The 20,178-nt window shown below is 30.8% G+C and overlaps 2 protein-coding genes across 6 annotated transcripts in view; one reads left to right on the top strand and one right to left on the bottom strand.

Moving 5' to 3' along the window:
- Positions 1-371: 371 nt before the first annotated feature.
- Positions 372-3,566, bottom strand: LOC135129181 (torsin-1A-like). The gene is made up of 5 exons (XM_064056295.1): positions 2,922-3,566; positions 2,596-2,864; positions 806-1,109; positions 600-747; positions 372-545 (listed from the first exon to the last, which is right to left on the bottom strand). The coding sequence occupies exons 1-5, from the start codon at positions 3,097-3,099 to the stop codon at positions 422-424; spliced, it is 1,023 nt and encodes a 340-aa protein (XP_063912365.1). The 5' UTR covers positions 3,100-3,566; the 3' UTR covers positions 372-421.
- Positions 3,567-3,754: 188 nt separating this feature from the next.
- The window catches only part of Alpha-spec (alpha Spectrin), a 28,955-nt gene continuing 12,531 nt past the window's right edge, over positions 3,755-20,178 (top strand). For 3 of the 5 annotated variants that reach the window (XM_064056289.1, XM_064056291.1, XM_064056292.1), the window contains exons 1-11: positions 3,755-3,881; positions 12,045-12,316; positions 12,365-12,500; positions 12,563-13,132; positions 16,780-17,196; positions 17,252-17,541; positions 17,597-17,885; positions 17,937-18,291; positions 18,469-18,817; positions 19,067-19,294; positions 19,347-19,481. In XM_064056289.1, the coding sequence (XP_063912359.1) occupies positions 12,068-12,316; positions 12,365-12,500; positions 12,563-13,132; positions 16,780-17,196; positions 17,252-17,541; positions 17,597-17,885; positions 17,937-18,291; positions 18,469-18,817; positions 19,067-19,294; positions 19,347-19,481 (3,018 nt within the window). In that variant the 5' untranslated portion in view covers positions 3,755-3,881; positions 12,045-12,067. The remainder of the gene's footprint in view (positions 3,882-12,044; positions 12,317-12,364; positions 12,501-12,562; positions 13,133-16,779; positions 17,197-17,251; positions 17,542-17,596; positions 17,886-17,936; positions 18,292-18,468; positions 18,818-19,066; positions 19,295-19,346; positions 19,482-20,178) is intronic. The other 2 variants (XM_064056290.1, XM_064056293.1) reach the window with 2 other exon arrangements.

Raw genomic sequence — 20,178 nt, forward strand, 5'->3', positions numbered from 1 at the left:
CCAGAATATAAAGAAAATTTTGGGGTCCGAATTAGTCACGCGATAGACTCGGGCACGGCTGTACGAAAACAAGCACCTGCCCATCTGTTCACTGATATCTCTGAAATTTACAAACAAAAAATAAACGGATACGGTAGAAAAAAGTGCTGTTATTTTTTAACAGTGACTTCTGATATCTACCAAAGTATATTTAATTAAAGATTTTTTTGGCTGGTAATTGGTATATTTTTACAATTCGAAATCTTTTTCAAAAAGACTCACTTTGTGTCATGACAATGATAAAAAAAATATAAACTTATTTTGTAAATCGAAATCAATATTGTACAAAACAATGAAATTGGTAAAAAAGGTAAAACTAAAATTACACAATATCACAATTAAATTCCCTTTTAGGAATCATATTTGTTACAAATATTACAAATTATCTGCCATGGAGCTTATATTTAGAAACAATTGTGCCTACTTTTTGACTTATACGCTTACAACCAGTTGTGGAAAAAATTTTCTCTGTGGACGGTCCCCACACAATAAATTCCATGGCCTCACTAGAAAAACCAAAACAATTAAAATTAATAATACAGATGAATGATTCGTCGTACTTAATATGTTCTTCACCAGGATTTATGACCTTTCGTTTTTGAAATTCATCTAAAATACACATTCGAATTTGACGTCGTTCCATTGGAAGGAATGGCACGTAGTGATCAATTAAATTACTCCTAATTGTATCAGAATGATGGAAGCCACCTGCGTTGATAGTAATTATGTGTTCACTAAGAACAGGTGTCATACATGCTACACTTACCTTCTTCATTAAAAGCACCTTTTGTTATTAGTGATTCAAAATCTTTCAATTTTAAATCTTCCCGTTTTACACCTTGTCTATTCCACAATTCCAAAAAATGTTCATTTATTAATTCAGCTCCTGTATTTGACAAAAATATGAAAATACAATCCCTGTAATCAACTCCATCAACATCATCTCGATAATCTATCATCGGTTTTATTATGTTTAGAACTTTTGGTGGCATTTTATCAACCTCATCAAAAATGAATAACTGTTTAGAACACTGTGATACATTGCCTTTTATCCATTGCTGTAAGTTATCCTAAAACATGTACACAAATAAATAATAAAGTTCTCGTTTGGTCAAAGCTTTATATAGTTTAATAAAATTTTGATGTACAAATTCATAAAACTGTTTGTATCATCGTGCAGTAACTGGCTTCATGAACCACGTTTGAAATAATATTTACTGTTTTCTACAGCTAACATTAATTTTTTATTTTCCAATTATTTTGCACTATATTATTAATTGAAGGCCATTTTCAGACGTCGCTTATTATTAACGAATCAACGAAGACGACAGTCTATAGTTGGAATCACGATAAGTCAAATGTAATATGTATATGACATTTTCATATGCTGCTTAATGTTCACAAGAAACTAAAACAAAATCTACCTCACTAAAAAACAAAATCCACTTCCTTCATATCAACTCACTTTTTTAATGGATTCATACAATAGCCTTTGTTCAATGTTGAAAAACGTATATGTATGTTAAAATACTTATGTATATACGTGACGAAATTTTGCGGCTCGGGTAACAGCGGTGAAAAAATAATACTCCTAATTTACAACTTGCAAAAAATACAATTTTCATTTCATGTTTAGTTATGAAAAAATTAAAATGGCTTTATGATAACAAATGGCTGTAATTTTTTTTTGTCTATATTGTCATGTCATGACTACTTTCTAAACGTATGCCTAAAAAATTAAGGAGACAACTGAAAATCCAATTTGCTTTGAAAACGAATAGGAATGTAAAATATAGTGGTATATTTTATATAACAAAAAGTGTGCCAAGGAATACGTATAGTGATCTTACAACTTTGGCTCCATCACACTACTCTTGTCAACAAATAACGCAGCTGATTAGATGCAAATTTAATACACCATCCCATATTTACATAGCGGCTCATTTCTGCATTTTGGTGGCGCGCTTCACCTAAACAGAGCCGGCTTATCGTTAGCGATATTAAAATAGGTTAAATCCTCTGTGTTCGCAAACTAGGGGCTTGGAAAAGTCAAGGCACAAAACCACTATATTTCTGGGCTTACTATATAGTCCTTTCAGGAAAATATTAACGTTAATAATATTGTGTCACTTAAATAACGGATTTCAAAAATCTACACATCTTTTGTTATAAACCGACAGTTCAGTTGTCTAAAACAAGTGTAGACAGTTATGTTAAATAACAAATTTGAAATCTCAAAATAGAAATTGATCAAAATCAATGATTTGGAAAAAAAATCATACTTGTAAAAGTTATAGGTTTGTATCCTCTTTTTTCATAACTTTACACGTGTATAAGACTCTACAAAAATCATGCGTTATTTATACATTACATAGACAACTGAAACATGCAAATATACAGTACAGTAGTACAGGCCATTTAAGACAAATAGTGAATCAAGCCAGATAATGTAACGAGAACTTTATGCTTAGTAAAGATATGTATGTGTACATAATATCTAAACCTTTTGTGTAATTTAACATTATAAATTAAAACCACACAAAATAAAAAAATTACCTGGTATTCGGCGACTTTGTCGATAGACGAAAAATGAATTCTACCTATAAAATGATGAACAAAGTTACTTTTGCTGCCTTTTTTATACATGTAGTCTATAATGAAACTGGTTACGTAATTTTTTCCACTTCCTGGCCAACCATGAAAACTTAAAGTGAGAGCTTTCTGTGGTCGATGTACACCATTCCAATGAGATTTTAGAGCATTCAAGACTATATCTTGCACTAAGTGTTGACCATATATATGTTTTTCTAAAGCTTCTTCTAGGCCTGAGTATTGTATAACGTTAACAAGTTTTTGCAACATTTGAGTAATATGTACTTTACCATCAAAATCAGCATGTATTGCATGTTCTGAACAACATTCTTTAAATCGGCAAACTGTGCTCCATATGACGCCAGTAATTGCTATACCTGCTGGTACCAAAAAGTCGAATCCCTGACATACACATATTGAATATAAGTGAATTATTAAGGTATACAGCATTAAAGTTGGAAACTGCATCTTGCTTCATAACTAATAATAGTGGAAAAATCTTGTAACTTTTTACACCATTTCCGTTTTCATCTAACAATTTGATCAATAATTCCACTGAGTTATGTTTGTTGCACTATCTAAATGCAGAAAAATAGTTTATTACTGTTTATTAATTAGATTTCATATTTTTGAGACAAGTTTTTACACATTTTTACATAACCTCAATGTTTTCCTTCAAATTGACATTTGACCGGTGACTGCAGGATTAAAGAAAGGTGTGCACAATGAACATCAATTTGTTTTAAGTGTAATTTGGAATCTAACACTTCATTAGTAAACAACTAAAATGGTAGCAAAAGCCATTTAATGATGGTCCGTTTTAAAAGCAATGATTCTACGAATAATTTTTCATGTTGTTACACCTCTGTATACACAACATTGGTATGTCAATCTGATAAATCAGATACACCAACATGACCATTCAAAAATTGTTGTTAAAACAGTGATTTGTTCACACAAATATAACGGCAATAGTGCAGTGTGAACGTAGTATGTACGCAACACGAGCCACATGAAAAAATACTAATTGTCGCGTTTGATTCACTAATGTATGAAGAAATCTAGTAACTTGTAATGTTGTCACTACTGTGATAATTGTTTTGACATTTAACTGCCGCAGATGACATCACCGCTATTGATAGAGTTCAGTGCAATTGCCAGTGCCATTTTGAACGCCGAACGAGTAAAGAAATACACAGTTATTTGGTTGTGAATTTGTGTTGGAAATAGGTACAAAGGCATAGGGATAGGTAATGACCCCTACAATTATTTTTTTTTCTACAAGTGTTACGAATTGTTTCAAAATAAATGTTACAAAGTACCACACCCTTTCGAGTAGGGTTTGATTTCGTTAAGATAAATAAAAATAATACATTTAAAATAATGGAAAATAATCGGTTGTAAAGTGAAATTAAAGTAATTAAAACGTAAATATACAATTTGTTGTTGTAAAATTTATAGCAAACATATTTCTCTACAAGTCAATAATATTTAGGACATTTTAACTTTATAAATGTAAAATTTTCTTTATACATAGTGTTGGAATTAAAAAGTCGACATAAATGAAGAGAAATTTTCTGCACTGCGGTAAAAGTGCAGTGATTCAATTAAACTAGGTCAGTTGTTTGTGGGAAGATTCCTTGTTTAAACTATTGGCGAGTGCTTGCAACAACGCCCATACCATAATATTTTTACAGTTATGTCATCGTCAAATTGGATAAGTGCTTAAAGTAATTAATTATGGCGTTCAAAAGTTCACAGTAATAGATATATTTAGCACGAAATATTTGCAACATGATTGATTTGGTGTCATACCGTTTTTTATCGATTGTATACGAGTAAAAAGAAAATTTGTATGATTGTTAATAACGATTCGTGGAGTTTTATCAGCAAACGATTGAGTTTGATTTTAAATCTGACATCATTATTTTAAGTTTCTAGTAATTGCTGATAAGGAGTGTTGTAATACTTACCAGGTATTTAAAATTATCACATTATTTTTAATCTATTTACACTTTATTGGAGATTAGAGATAAAAATAATGTGCACACCTTGAATACGACATATGTGTTGGTTTTCTTTGCGAACATTTAAATTATTTTATTAATATGTATTTATGTAAAAACGAACCATACATAGGTTTCACACTTCCAAATTAAAAAAAAAATTGGATTTAATTATTGTTTTGTTTGACAAATAGCAATTGAAATTATATTAAAACAAAATATCAACTAAATCTTTATTGTATCAAAGTGGCCCAATTTTTGATGGTCGCACCTGTATATGTACAAATAAACAGGTGTTTCATCAAAGATTCCTTCCCTTAAGTTTTTATTTATAAAAGTACTTTACCACATTCGGAACAGCAGTATATTATTTAATAAATAATAATTGTTAAGTAATATATGTTAAAAAATATATGAGCTTGTTTGAGTTCAATATCCACTGGAGTTTTTTGTATTAATAAATTTATTTGCTAATAGAAAGACAAAATATATTTGTCCCTAGTTTGTTTATAAATTACAGTCAACAATGTAGACTCATGCAACTACATATTGCTTGCGTGACATTCACAAGAAAGGGAAAAATTATGTATAATAAAAATACGTCATTTCAACGAAATCATTTTTAAAAATTCACGTGAATTTGCTCAGAAGTGGTGTATCACTTCCCGAGCGTAAGTGAAGGAAGTATTGTATTAGGGTCATGGCTCCTAGAGTACGAAACAATAGGGCTCCCGTTTCCGTCTGTCCGTTTGCCGTCTGTCTGTGTACCGACTAAAGAACGGCGTCGTGAGTTTAACAACTGTGCGGATCAGCACATGCGTGCACATGAACAGCGCGGTACGGTATCGATTAATTAGTTGGCCGACTGCATTGCATCGAGTCGAGTTGTTATCGCTTGTTTTTCAGGTGCAATAAACACCTTTACATAGGCGTCAAGTGCCCATTGCACATGTCGAAAATCTCGAGGGAGCAGTTGTCGTGTGTGCAAACGTCTGACCTTGATTAGCGTTCGAACACAGTTGTGCACGCCTGTGAATTTAAACCACTTCGGCGTTTTTTAGTACCGACTGTAATATAATGCGTCCGAATCAAAGAAATTAAGACTGCATCTTTTGTGTAATGTGAAAAGATAGTTACAGTTCTGAGATTATCCTCAAATTTTTATAGGAGTATTATTTATGAGTGATGTGCCAATTGAACATTGCATAATATGGGTTTGAAAGTTGATAATAAGTATATTTCTAAGTGTGGTAACATGCTCTATTTATTTTTTGCACCATATCATGCATAAAATTGAAATCTGTTATCAGTACATATTTCCAAAAAAATATGCTAATTATTACCGAATTTTAAAACCCCAGTCACGAAAAGTTGATCAATTTTGTTTACATACGTATGTCAATCTTTTTAGCATATATTATACCACAGTTTATAGTCTTCCATAGGCTCTAGCGTTATATGGCATGGTAATGGAAACTTTTCCAGTATATTTGGTATGGTCAGAGAATTTGTTTATGTATCAGAATTCAGAAAACCATATGCATAGTCCCAAGATACTGTCGTTATTACGATTAGTCGTTTATTTTTTAGAAGTGATACTATCCGTAATCCAAACGATCGTGTGCATATTAAAACAGTTTATTAGAAAATAATCTCACATTTTTAAATATTCTTCAACAATTCGAAAAGGTTTTCAAATTAAACTAATTAATATTCATATTCAAAAAATCTGAGGAAGAATTTTAAAAACTGTTTTTGACAGCTTGATGTACTACAAATTGTTTATCTGTAAAATCCTTAGATTAAACTAATGAAGGCCTAATGTTGATACGGTACTATCAATTTCCACCCAATCGTTTGAATGTTGGATCGAAACACATCAGTTTTCGATGTGTTTTCGCCATTTTTGGTAAAATTAAATTTGGTTTTTGTGGTTTCTAGTTTTCAAAATTGTCACTTTATTTGTAAAGTTGTCGTTTAAGAATTATTGTTTTGTATAATTAACATAATTTTTAAAAAAATATTATTTTTCTACTAATAAACTGTTTTACAAATATAAACTGCTTGTGTCAACGATTTTTTGTTTGTATTTTTAACTTCAACCAAATGAGGACATAACAGTTTATTTCAAACATGTTTAAAAAAAATTCAAAAAGGATTTTTTTGACATACGGTATACTTTTACTACCATAATATATTTTTTTTTAACTACTGTACAGGTGTTTAGAAAATCAGTAATTTATCTTTAAAAGTAAAAGCCAGAAGCGTTGGTGTATGTGGTATAGATGAAATAGGTTAGAGATATTGAAATTCTATAAACTCCTGTGTTTTTAGCTTCAAGCGGGAAACTTAATTTACTACATATGTATATTTCTAAGTGATTTTGATAGATTATTAAATTACTACATATTACAATGACATACGTAAAACACTTTGGTGTTTATTTAATTTTCAGTCGATAATACAAATAAAATGTATGAATATAAAAAAATTGAAGTTGAATGAAATAAAGTACTATCATTTTATTTTACAAACAATCTGTTTCAAAAATAGTCATTTAGGCATGTGGCCGAAATGTCGCCCTTCACACTGAAAAAAAAACTTTAGTTTTGTTTATTTATTTTATCTGAAAAGAACCCAAAGCTTGTCAGCATGAATTTTAATCAATAAACTACTAATCTGGAAATACAGATAGAAAAGTTCACAATGAATAAGAAACGATAACGGGCGCCTCTGAGGGTGCACTCACCTTTTAAATTTAAAAGTGGACCTGGCCCGACAAATTTTTATTTGCTAAGCTTAAGCTAAGGAAGTATTGTAATCGAATTCATTGGATGACTGGCTACTTTTATATTTTCTCGACGTTTCATGACCCCTAGAGTACGAAAAAATAGGTGTCTCCTGTTTCCATCTCTCTACCCTTAATGTTTCAATTTTTCGTGTCAAATTTTCAAGTTCTGGATTTCTGTTTTCCTTTTTCCGGTTTTTTAATTTTCATTTTCTCTGTTTGATATCACAATTTTTCGTTTTACATTTCCTTTAATTTTTTCAATGTTTCTGTCGATTTTAAATTATAATGTTAATTCAATTTTTCGAAGTTTCAATTTTTAATTTTTCAATTTCTCGATTTTCCAATTTTTAAATTTATCAATTTTGCAATTTTTTATTTTCTCAATTATCCGATTTTCCGATTTCTTTGATTTTCAATATTTCCATTTTACAATATTTTGTTGTTTCGATCTCGCACTTTTTTGATTTCTGAGTTTCTCAGTTTTTATAATGTTTCGATTTTTCAATTGTTCGTTTCTTCAATTTTTCACATTCTTGATTTCTAATTTTAAAATTTTTCATTTTATACTTTTTCGTTTTTTCATTTTTACTTCCCGAGCGTAAGCAAAGGAAGTATTGTAATCGAGTCCGTCGGCCGACTCTCTACTTTTACGTTTTCTCGATCTTTCATGACCCCTAGAAGACGAAGAAATAGGTCTCCCATTTCCGTCTGTCTGTCCGTCTGTCCGTCTGTCCGTCTGTCCGTCCGTCTGTCCATCTGTCCGTCTGTTGTCACGGATTTTTATTAGACAGATAATCTCCGAAAGTACTCGACCGATTGTTGTGAAATTTTGTACTTATATTAAGAATATCATGTAGATGGTAAAACGCTAACCAAAATTTGTCTAATCATCCCCACCACTAATGCGATGACGTCACTTCAAAATTGTACATAGTAAATGGGTTTTCAATTGTATAAAATAACATAGTCCTACACATGTAGTTTACAACTCCGAATCGACTTTTCACCCGAAACGTCCAGATTTTTGGAAAAAAAATCAAAATTATAAAACAACATTTTGAAATTTAATTTTTAATCTGCTAACCAGAATGCTTTGAAATGTTGCAGATGTTTTAAGGCTATGAAGAGCATCATAAATCTTTAGTCAAAAAATATTTGCTTACCCCCTCCAAAAACTTGATGACGTCAGCTCAAAAGTTTGTGGAATAAATCATATCTAAAATGTACAAAATATGATGAGTCTGTACTTGTGATCTATCACTCCATTAATATTTTTGGATTTGCATATACAGGGTGACTCAAAAAAATTAATGAATGCGTAAATATATTTTATTGATTTAATCAGGAACTACAAAACCGAATGCTCTGAAATCTTGCAGATGTTTTAAGGTCATAAAGAGCATAATAAATGTTTAGTCAAAATATATTTGCTTATCCCCTCCAAAAACTTGATGACGTCAGCTCGAAAGTTTGCCGAATAAATCATATCTAAAATGTACAAAATATGATGAGCCTGTACTTGTCATTTATCACTCCATTCATATTTTTTGGATTTGCATATACAGAGTGACTCAAAAAAATTAATGAATGCGTAAATTTATTTTATTGATTTAATCAGGAACTACAAAACCGAATGCTTTGAAATCTTGCAGATGTTTTAAGGTTATAAAGAGCATAATAAATTTTTAGTTAAAATATATTTGGTTATCTTCTACAAAAAACTGATGACGTCAGCTCAAAAGTTTTCCGAATAAATCATATCTAAAATGTACAAAATATGATGAGTCTGTACTTGTGATTTATCATTCCATTCATATTTTTGGATTTGCATATGCAGGGTGACTCAAAAAAATTAATGAAGGCGTGAATTTATTTTATCGATTTAATCAGGAATTACAAAACCGAATGCTTTGAAATCTTGGGAATATTTTAAAGTTATTATAAGCATGGTAAACTTTTGTTCAAAATGTATTTGTTCATCCCTCCTAAAAAAATTGATGACGTCACCCTTAAATTTTGCTGAATAAATCCTATCTAAAATGCAAAAAATATGATGAGTTTGTACTTGTGATTTATCATTCCATTCATATTTTTTAGATTTTCTTAAGAGGTGGTTCAAAAAAATTAATGAAGTCAATTTATTTTATTGATTAAATTAAAGGCAACACTTATTATTAGTATTACACCCCAACCAACCCAATTTGGTAGACACAAAATTTGTTAAAGGAAAAACTCGGTTGAAACATAAGGGTAGCACGCTTATTTACATCGACTTTAACATTACAGACCTGCATTTGTTTTATGCGTTCACTTGATTCCGCGAATGTGAAATAGAGATGTTTATAATCAACCAATTGTGAATTTCACCGTCAAGAATTAAAATAAAACCCAATGTTTTATATAATAAGCGGAAGTCGAAGCAATAAAACCGACGGTCGTTTTGTTTACAGTTTCTGTGTTTGGCTCTCACGTATGCTGTTACGCCTGTCATCTTAAATTAAGAATGTTTATACATACACGATTTTCAGTTGCCTCTGATACGTAGGTATACGTGAGTAAATTGTTTCGTTATTTTATTGATTATTACAAATCAATATTCAAACGACCCAATTCATTTTCCCGAAAATTTGAGAATATAATAATTTTATTCTTAGTATTACACTACATCTATCCCAACTGATATACGTGTCCTTGCAAAAATGTTGATGACGTCATCGCAATTTTTTTTTAAATTCCCACTACAAAAATGTAATGAGAAAAAAAACACAATAGGCATGCAGTCGTCAAGTTTCCGACAGCGAGGGAAGTACTGTCTAAACTCTTTAGACCAATTTTTTATTTTCAACTTTACAATTTTGCAATTTTTAACAATTTTTTGAATAGAAAAGTTTAAAAATCGGAAAACACTGAAAAATCGAAAAACTGAAAAAACAAGAAATTGCAAGCACTGAAGAAACGAAACATTGAAACATTGAAACACTAAAAATCGAGGAATTTAAAAATTGAAAAAAAAAAAATGAATCGAAAAATTATGGAATCGTCAAAATTGTAAGGTCAAGGAATTGAAAAATTAGAGATCAAAAAACTGGAAAATCTAAGAAATGAAAAAGTTTTAAAATCTTAAAATCCAATAATTGAAAAATGGAAAAGTTCTAAAACCGGAAAATTTAAAACTTAAAATTTTTCAAAATTATAATTATTACATATTTAAAATGAAAAATTGCAAATCAGAAATTGAAGAAACGAAAAATTGAAAAATCGAGGAACTAAAAAATTTTAAATTGAAAAAACGAAAAATTAAAAATCTAAAAATTGAAAACTGAAAAATTGCAACTCGAAAAATTGAAAAATTTCACATTGAAAACAAGAAAAATTACATCAGAACATTGAACAACCGAAAATTTGAAATAATTAAAAAATCAAAAATCGCAAATCGAAAAATTGAAAAAATGGAAAACTGAAAAATTAAAAATTGAAAACTCGTGAAATTGCAAATCAAAAATTGCAAAATCTAAAACTGAATGCTGGAAAATCGAAAAACCGAGAAATTTAAAACTCGAAGACTGGAAGTGTCGTAAAATTAAAGGAACAAAAAAAAATGAAAAATTGCAAATTCAAAGATTGAAGAAGCGAAAAATTATAAAATCGGAAGATTGAAAAATAGAAAAATTGTAAAAATAAAAAAATTAAAAACCGAAACGAAAAATTGCACATCGAAAATTTGAAGAAGTGAAAAATTTAAGAATCGAGAAATTGAAAAATTAAAAACTCGAAAAAATTCAAATCGAAAAATTGCAAACTCTCAAAACTGAAAAATTTTAAAGTTGGAAAATTGAAAAACTGAAAAATTTAAACTTGAAAACTGAAGAAACAAAAAAAAAAATGAAAAATTGTAGAATTGAACAAAGGTGCGGGATTGTTATTTACGGTACTAGTTTTTACTTTGTAGAGGTTGTCAGAAAACAAAAATCGCATTTTTTTTTAATAATTTTTCAAAGAAACAGGATTTGTTGGGCTGCACTTCAGGGGCAAGGGAAGTTCTATAGAAATATCTAACCTTCGACCAGTTTCTTACGTCTGCGCAAATGAACAATTGTGTTGAACGAACTTAGACCGTGTAGACTCTGTTACGTGTTGAAGAGGCATAAACATTCCTAATTCAATTTTTTAGTTTTTTCAATCACGCAAGGGTCGTAAAAACGCCAAATCTGTTATGTATTATCACAAAAATAAATCTTAGAGCGTTTATTCACTGCTGCGAGCTGACCATCGAAGAAGGTTTCTATTACCAACAGTTTTATCTGGAATATTATTTAGACTTTATATTGCTTGTGTTTAAGATTATTTAATATACTATCACTGGTGGATGCATTTAGAATTATCAGTTGACGGAGTACGGGTCATTACAAAGTTTCAGTGGTACTGTCGGTGTTTAATTTTTTCTAGTTCGTGTTTCGTTTTTGTATGATTGTTTAACCTGAAGTATTAGTAGTACTTACATTTACAAGTGAATTCTAATTAAATGTTATGAATGTTCTTCTGTTAACATTATTGAAGTAAATTTAATATGCTGATACAATTTGTTGATTCACCATATCGTTATTAATTTTTACTAGGAAAGTGAAAACACACCACCACCATGGATCAAATACCGCCGCCGAAGGAAGTAAAAATCCTCGAGACAGCGGAAGATATTCAAGAAAGACGTCAACAGGTTTTAACCAGATATGACAACTTTAAAGCAGATGCTAGAGCAAAAAGAGAAAAACTAGAAGATTCTAGACGCTTTCAATATTTCAAACGCGATGCTGACGAACTCGAATCATGGATTCTTGAAAAATTACAGGCAGCATCTGATGAAAGCTACAAAGATCCTACTAATTTACAAGTACAGTATACTTAAAATTCTTAGTTCCTATTTGACCAGTTTTTTTAGGCAAAAATTCAAAAGCATCAAGCTTTTGAAGCAGAAGTAGCCGCACATAGCAATGCCATCGTAGTGCTAGACAACACAGGACGCGAAATGATCAACCAAAATCATTACGAATCCGAAACAATTCGTCGTAGACTTGGTAAGAAGAATCAAATACTCGTTATTATTAGTCTTCTAATTCAATAAAATTTATTTCTGTAGAGGAATTACACAGACTTTGGGAGCAGTTATTACAGAAGTTAGCCGAGAAGGGCAATAAACTACAACAAGCTTTAGTTTTGGTGCAATTCATCCGACAATGTGACGAAGTCATGTTCTGGATTAACGATAAAAGCACTTTCTTGTCAACCGAGGAATTTGGACATGATCTTGAACACGTCGAAGTTCTACAACGCAAATTCGATGAATTCCAAAAAGATATGGCATCACAAGAATATCGTGTCACCCAAGTTAACGAATTAGCCGATAAGCTTCTCCAAGATGGACACCCTGAACGCGATACCATCATTAACAGAAAAGAAGAGTTGAATAGTGCGTGGCAACGTCTGAAACAGATGACAGTACTACGTCAAGAGAAACTTTATGGAGCGCACGAAATTCAAAGATTTAATCGCGATGCCGATGAAACTGTCGCTTGGATTGCGGAAAAAGATGTTGTTTTGTCATCTGATGATTACGGACGCGATTTGGCTAGTGTTCAAGCCCTGCAACGGAAACATGAAGGTGTTGAGAGGGATTTGGCAGCCTTGGAAGACAAAGTGTCTACCATAGGTATGTTTAATTTTCACTTTCTATGTGGTGTGGTATATATAGTTCTGACGGGTGTACAGAACTGTACTTGCGCAGTTTCTCGGTTTATGATATTGTTGTACAACGACCAAAAAATAGTTTTCTAGTGAGTATTTATTGAAGTGTAATTTTTTAGTGGCGATTCTGTTTTTAAATATTTATGTTAGCAACCTTAAAATACACAATTTCATGTCTTAAGTACTTATGATGACAACTATTGTGTATAGAATACAATTTTTTTGACAAGGTGTAGCGAAAGTTACATACATACGTACTTATCTGTTAAAATACAAACTTTTTCGATGATGGCTCCTTTTTTATTTTTCGAGCATAAACGAGTGGATTACTCATAGCCACAGTAAAAATGCGTACCCTTTTGGCTTTCAATGTAGTTTATTCATTCAAACTGTCTATACATACAAGGTTGCTATAAAGTGTGGATACAGCTAAATATTTCTAAAACGGTTTATCAGAACTCACTGAAATTTAGTACACAAGTATATAAAAGTATTTGAACTTTGAAATATTCAAATTTCCATCAACATTTGTTTTGGAAATACAAGGGCAACTTAATTTTTTTTAAATGCCACGACCTGTCAAATTTAATATTAAACAAAGCATGTTTTTCTGCATTCAGTAATGTGGCACATATCTATTTTTATTTGTACTAAAAGATAAAAAAAACATTAAAATAATAAGCTTAATATTTCATTTCCTTTAATTGCACAGTATAATATATTATTTATTTCAAAATGGTTGTCGACACAGATGGCTGTGAAAATCCTAAATAAAGTTGGCAGTACATCAAATATGGTAATTTTGAAAATATGAAATTCTTTGTTGACATTTCAATTGTTTTGTCAGCAACACGTGGTGGTCGTTTTGAATTTCCTTCTTTTATTATTATTTTTTTTATAATAAAAGTAATGTGGTTTTTAAATGAAAGGGTACCTGAGACAGTTTGATGTTATCACAAGCTTCTGTCTTTACAGTTTTTTTAAATCATAACCTTAAACTGATAAAATGACGTCTTAGATTTACAAAATGTGCAAAATGCGATGAGTTTATACTTGTGAGTTATCATTCCGTTAAAAGTTTTTAAATTTCTTATACAGGTGACTTAAAAAAATTAATGAATGAGTCAATTTATTATATGATTAAATCTGGAACGGCTCACTCTATTTTCTCGAAACTTTGGAAGTACAATACGGTAATCATTAGTATTCCACTGCACCGATCCAAAGTGGTATGTGCCTTTGCAAAAAATGTTCATGACGTCATCACAAAATTTTGTTAAGGGAAAACTCATTTGAAACCTCCGCATCGCACGTTTCTTTACATTTACTTTAACGTTACATACATATCTTTATTTTAAATCATAAGGGTTCTTATAAAAAAATAAAATTCCAAAAATCAAATCTTATAATTATTCAAAAAAATCTGGATTTACTTGTATTTACCTTCGACCAATTTTTTGATATTCCAATTTTTTGTTTTTCCCTTTTCTTCGATTTACAATTTTTGTTGATATGCCAATTTTTCGTTTTTCCCTTTTCTTCGATTTTACAATTTTTTTAATATCACAATTTTTCGTTTTTCCTTTTTCTTATATTTTACAATTTTTTGATATCACAATGTTTCGTTTTTTCAATTTTTTTTTTCAGTTTTTCAATTTCTCAACCTCCAAATTTTACAATTTTTCGTTTCTTTAATTTATTTTTTTTTAGTTTTTCAATTTCTCAACCTCCAAATTTTTCAATTTTTCGATTTTTTAGTTTCTCAATTTTTAATTTTTCCATTATTCATTTTTTCGTCTTCTCAATTTTTCAAGTTCTTGGTTTTTATTTTTAATTTTCCTGATTTTTTTTAATTTCCATGTTCTAGATCTTATATTACAATTTTTCGTTTTTTCATTTCTTTTATTTTTTTAATATTTCTTTCGATTTTATTTGTAATTTTTAATTTTGCACTTTATCTATTTTTAGTTTCTCAATTTTAATCTTCGATTTTTGAATTTTTCGTTTCTTCAGTTTTTCAAGTTCTTGATTTTCAATTTTGCAATTTTTCCATTTTTTTAAGTCGAAAAATCGAAAAACTGAAACAACAAAAATTGCGCAATCGAAAAAATGAAAGATCGAAAAATCGCAAATCCAAGAACTGAAGAAACCAAAAATTGAAACATTGGAAAACTAAAAATCGAGTAACTTAAAAATAGAAAAGCAGCAATGAATCGAAAATTTGGAGAAAAGTAACACGAAGAAATTGGAAAACCCAAACATTGTAAAGTCGAAAACTGAAACACTGAAAGATCAAAAAATTGAAAAATTAAACATCGAGAAATAGAAAAGTCGAATAAATAAAAAAAAATAAAATCCAGCAATTGAAAAATGGATAAAATTTCAAAATTGAAAAATTTTAAATATGATAATCATTATTACATTTTTAACATGAGTATTAGAAAAATTGCAAATCTAAAATTGAAGACACGAAAAATGTAAAAATCGAGAAACTGAAAAAACGAAAATTAAAAATCTGGAAGTTGAAAAATAGAAAAATTGATAAAAAAAAGAAAGTGAAAAAACGAAACGGAAAATTGAAGACATGAAAAATTAAAAAATAAAATTTAAAAAATTAAAATTTAAAAATTCGTGAAATTGCAAATCGAAAAATTACGACATCTAAAAATTAAAACATCCGAAAGTTGGAAAATCGAAAAACTGAAAAATTTAAAAATGAAAACTCGAGGAGTTGTATATCGTAAAATTGAAGAAACAAAAAAATGAAAAAATTAAAAAATTACAAATCGAAACAGTAAAGAAACGAAAAATTGAAAAAATTGGAATTCAAAAAAAGAATTAATTATAAAATCGGAACATTGAAAAATCGAAACAAAACATTGTAAAATAAAAATAAAGAAAATAAAAAACTGAAATGAAAAATTGCAAATCGAAAATTTGAAGAAATGAAAAATTAAAGAATCGAAAAATTGAAACGCAAAACTGAAAAAAATAAAATTTAAAAAACAAAAAATTATGAAATCGAAACATTGAAAAATTGAATAAATGAAAAAATAAAGAAAATAAAAAACCAAAACTAAAAATTACAAAATCTAAAAACTGAAAAACTCAAAAGTTGGAAAATTAAAAGCTGAAAAATTTAAACTTAAAAACTCGAAAAATTGTAAATCCAAGAACTGAAGAAACAAAAACAATGAAAAAGTGAACAATTGAAAAATTCAAGTCAAAAAAGCTATCGGAGCCTTATTTACACCACAGGTTTTTACTTTATAGAGGTTATCAGAATAAAATAAAAATTAACTTTCGACCAATTTTTTGTAACTGAATCTAAAGGTGGGTTTGCACAACTATGGCCTACTGCGTTGACAACCTTTTTGAAATATTACATAATTGAATAGATTTTCTCAAGACATCGTAGAAACGGCATTAACATTTTCTTATCAAGATAAAACTGGTCGTAGACACTACAGACAGCAATTGAAAAAATAACCGAAAAATGGCGCTGTTTTTCAATATACTAACCTCCAAAGCTTTGAGTTTGATTATGCAAATCGCAGATTTAAAGTTTGTATGAAATGTAACAAAACGTTAACGGAAAATGTGTTAAACTAGGCAAGGAAGCGGACCGACTTTGCGCCATCCATGGAGACCACGGCGACCAGATCCAATCAAAACGAGCCGAAATCGAAGACTATTGGCAAAGTCTTACAGCTAAAGCCAAAGAACGTAGAGAGAAGCTGGAAGAATCGTACGCTCTCCATAGATTTTTATCCGATTTCCGTGACCTTGTTTCATGGATCAATGACATGAAAGCTATTATTTCTGCCGACGAATTAGCCAAAGATGTAGCTGGTGCGGAAGCACTTCTAGAGCGTCATCAAGAACACAGAGGAGAAATTGATGCTCGCGAAGATAGTTTTGCTGCGACTGCTGAAGCAGGAAGAATCTTACTCGAAAAGGGACACTTTGCGAGTGATGAAGTTAAAGAAAAGTTATCCACACTTGCATCTGACAAAAATTCTTTATTGGGTACGTAAACTTTGGTTGATTTTTTGTTTAATCACTGATCCGTTGTTGTGTGCAGCATTGTGGGAAGAGCGACGTATTTTGTACGAACAATGCATGGATTTGCAGCTATTTTATCGAGACACAGAGCAAGCTGATACATGGATGGCGAAACAGGAAGCTTTCTTGGCCAACGAAGATTTGGGTGATTCTTTGGATTCTGTTGAAGCATTGATCAAAAAACATGAAGATTTTGAGAAGTCCTTGGCAGCTCAAGAAGAAAAGATTAAAGCGCTTGATGAATTCGCAACTAAACTGATTGATGGTGAACACTATGCAGCAGATGACGTGGCCCAAAGGCGCGCGATGGTACTTTTATTTTTTATAAATTTTTTATCTTGACTGTTAATTTCTGGGATTTTAGTTGCTTGAACGCCGATCTGCTCTGAAAGAAAAGTCTGCTCAACGAAGAGCACTTTTGGAAGACGCTTACAAGCTTCAACACTTTGAACGTGATTGTGACGAAACTAAAGGGTGGATCAACGAAAAACTTAAATTTGCAACCGACGAAAGCTATTTGGATCCCACTAATTTAGGTGGAAAAGTACAAAAACATCAGAATTTCGAACAGGAACTTAATGCGAATAAGACCAGAATGGAAGAAATTACTTCTACAGGCCGAGAACTGATTGATGCCAATCATTATGCAGCACGTAAGTTTATAAGGTTTGAATGTTTAACTTTATTGATTTATTAAATTTTAGCTCGTGTTCAATCTCGCACGGAAGAAATCGTGAACCTTTGGGAAACTTTAGTACAATCAACAGACAAAAAGAGTTCAAAGTTGCAAGAAGCTAGTCAACAGCAGCAATTTAATCGCACTATTGAAGATGTCGAGTTGTGGTTGTCAGAGATTGAAGGACAACTTATGTCTGAAGATTATGGCAAAGATCTTACTTCTGTGCAAAACTTGCAAAAGAAACACGCTCTGTTGGAAGCAGATGTTGCCTCACACCAAGATCGTATTGAAGGCATAACGGCAGCCGCTAATCAGTTTGTCGAACGTGGTCACTTTGATGCCGATAACATCGCTCACAAGCAGAAAATTTTAACTGATAGGTGAGTTTGAATGGTTACTGGTTTGCACCTCTTCAGTAAAATTTCATTAATAGTAATTAATTGTTCAAAGTTCTTTGCAAACGTGGTAAAATATAAATGAATTTATTTTGACCATGACGCAGAATGACGGGTTATATTAAAAAAATTATTCATACAATCTTTTGTGTTTTATTATAGATATACCGCTCTACAGACTCCTATGGCCATTCGCAAACAACGTTTGTTAGACTCGTTGCAAGTTCAACAGTTATTCAGAGACATTGAAGATGAAGAAGCTTGGATTAGAGAAAAGGAGCCAATCGCAGCTGGTACAACTAGAGGGCGCGATTTGATTGGCGTTCAAAATTTGATAAAAAAACACCAAGCCGTTTTGGCGGAAATTAATAATCACGATGGACGAATTAGTGCTGTCGTTGATGCAGGAAAACAAATGATGGAAGACGAACACTTTGCTAGTGATCAAATTCGTAACAGAGTCAACGCTCTCTATGATCACTGGATTCAATTAAAGGAGAAAGCTAATCAGGTGAATTTTTACGTTTATTTTAGTGTTGATTTATAGTCTGCATTAAAATATAAATAAGTGCTGGTGTTTTTATTGTAAAAATTTTGGGCCAGGATCTAAGATACGTACGTTAAATATAGATCGAAAAATTGGCAAACAAATGACATTTTGAATGCATATGCTTCGTATCACTTTAAAGTCGAGTTGTTATGTAAATTTTCTTGTTTTTAGTAAATATTAAATGTATTTTTATAAGAAAATTTGTTGCAGCGTAAACAAGACTTGGACGATTCACTCCAAGCCCATCAGTATTATGCAGATGCGAATGAAGCTGAGTCTTGGATGAAAGAAAAAGAGCCAATTGTAAGCAGCACTGATTATGGCAAAGATGAAGATTCTTCAGAAGCATTGTTGAAAAAACATGAAGCTTTGATGAGTGATTTGATTGCTTTTGGAAATACTATTGAAGGACTTAAAGAGCAAGCTCGCAATTGCAGAGTAAGCATGTGAAATTGGCACTGAATATTAAACATAACTCTTGACTATTTAGCAACAAGAACCTCCAGTAGTCGACGTCACTGGAAGAGAAACTGTTCAAGCTTTGTATGACTACACCGAAAAATCTGCCCGCGAGGTGTCGATGAAAAAAGGCGATTTACTTCATCTCCTGAATTCTAGCAATAAGGTAAATAAATAATTTTCATAACTTGATGTTACAGCGCCGCGCTCTATTATCTTAGCTTTCAACTTATTACAAACTTTTTCTATTAAAGTATAAAATTTGTTTGAATCTTTTTGGTTACAACGCATTACTATTAAGGCTTACTGGAGTAATGCGAACTCACGGACTTTGATAGTAATTCGTTCTGAACGTATTGATTTTTTTTACATAAAACTCATGCATACGTGCTGAAACTATTTTTCACTGTACACGATGTTCCACTTGTAACTTATTAATGAAATATTTCTATAAACGGAATATCATACATACTTTTGCATATGTTTTTTGTTTTGTTTTGTATATTTATATAGATATGTTTTCTTGTTTGTAGTAACGAAAAGCAGTATTAATTATACTTGAAAAAACAGAGCTTTATTAAAGACAAGTTTTAAGACTTGCCAATATACAGGTTTTTGATAAGAAAGAGTGACAATTTGTAAATAGACATTTTCCGTTTAAGGCTCCTCCTTACGGCCATTAAAATCTGCCGAAATACGGCAAAACGGCACTTCCAATATCATCCTTACGATAGCACTTGAAGACTTGTGCGACATATCTACTTGTTCGTAATACGAAAAGCTTCATGGAAATTGTTTTTATATTGCATTAGAGGCTTTCGTTGTTTTAGTAAAAAGTAAAAACAGCAAGATCTAAAAATGGG

The sequence above is a fragment of the Zophobas morio genome, unplaced genomic scaffold (assembly GCF_036711695.1).
Source record: "Zophobas morio isolate AGI-343-1 ecotype UQ-CSIRO unplaced genomic scaffold, CSIRO_AGI_Zmor_V1 ptg000014l, whole genome shotgun sequence".
NCBI classification, from domain to species: domain Eukaryota; kingdom Metazoa; phylum Arthropoda; class Insecta; order Coleoptera; family Tenebrionidae; genus Zophobas; species Zophobas morio.

What these genes read in the sequence shown, in the direction of transcription:
- LOC135129181 (XM_064056295.1), bottom strand. Translation starts at nt 3,099, where the DNA reads ATGCAGTTTCCAACTTTAATGCTGTATACCTTAATAATTCACTTATAT. An exon ending in AATACATGCTGATTTTGATG is followed by an intron (nt 2,865 to 2,921) that starts GTAAAGTACATA and finishes TACAATACTCAG; the next exon opens with GCCTAGAAGAAGCTTTAGAA. An exon ending in ACAAAGTCGCCGAATACCAG is followed by an intron (nt 1,110 to 2,595) that starts GTAATTTTTTTA and finishes TACATGTTTTAG; the next exon opens with GATAACTTACAGCAATGGAT.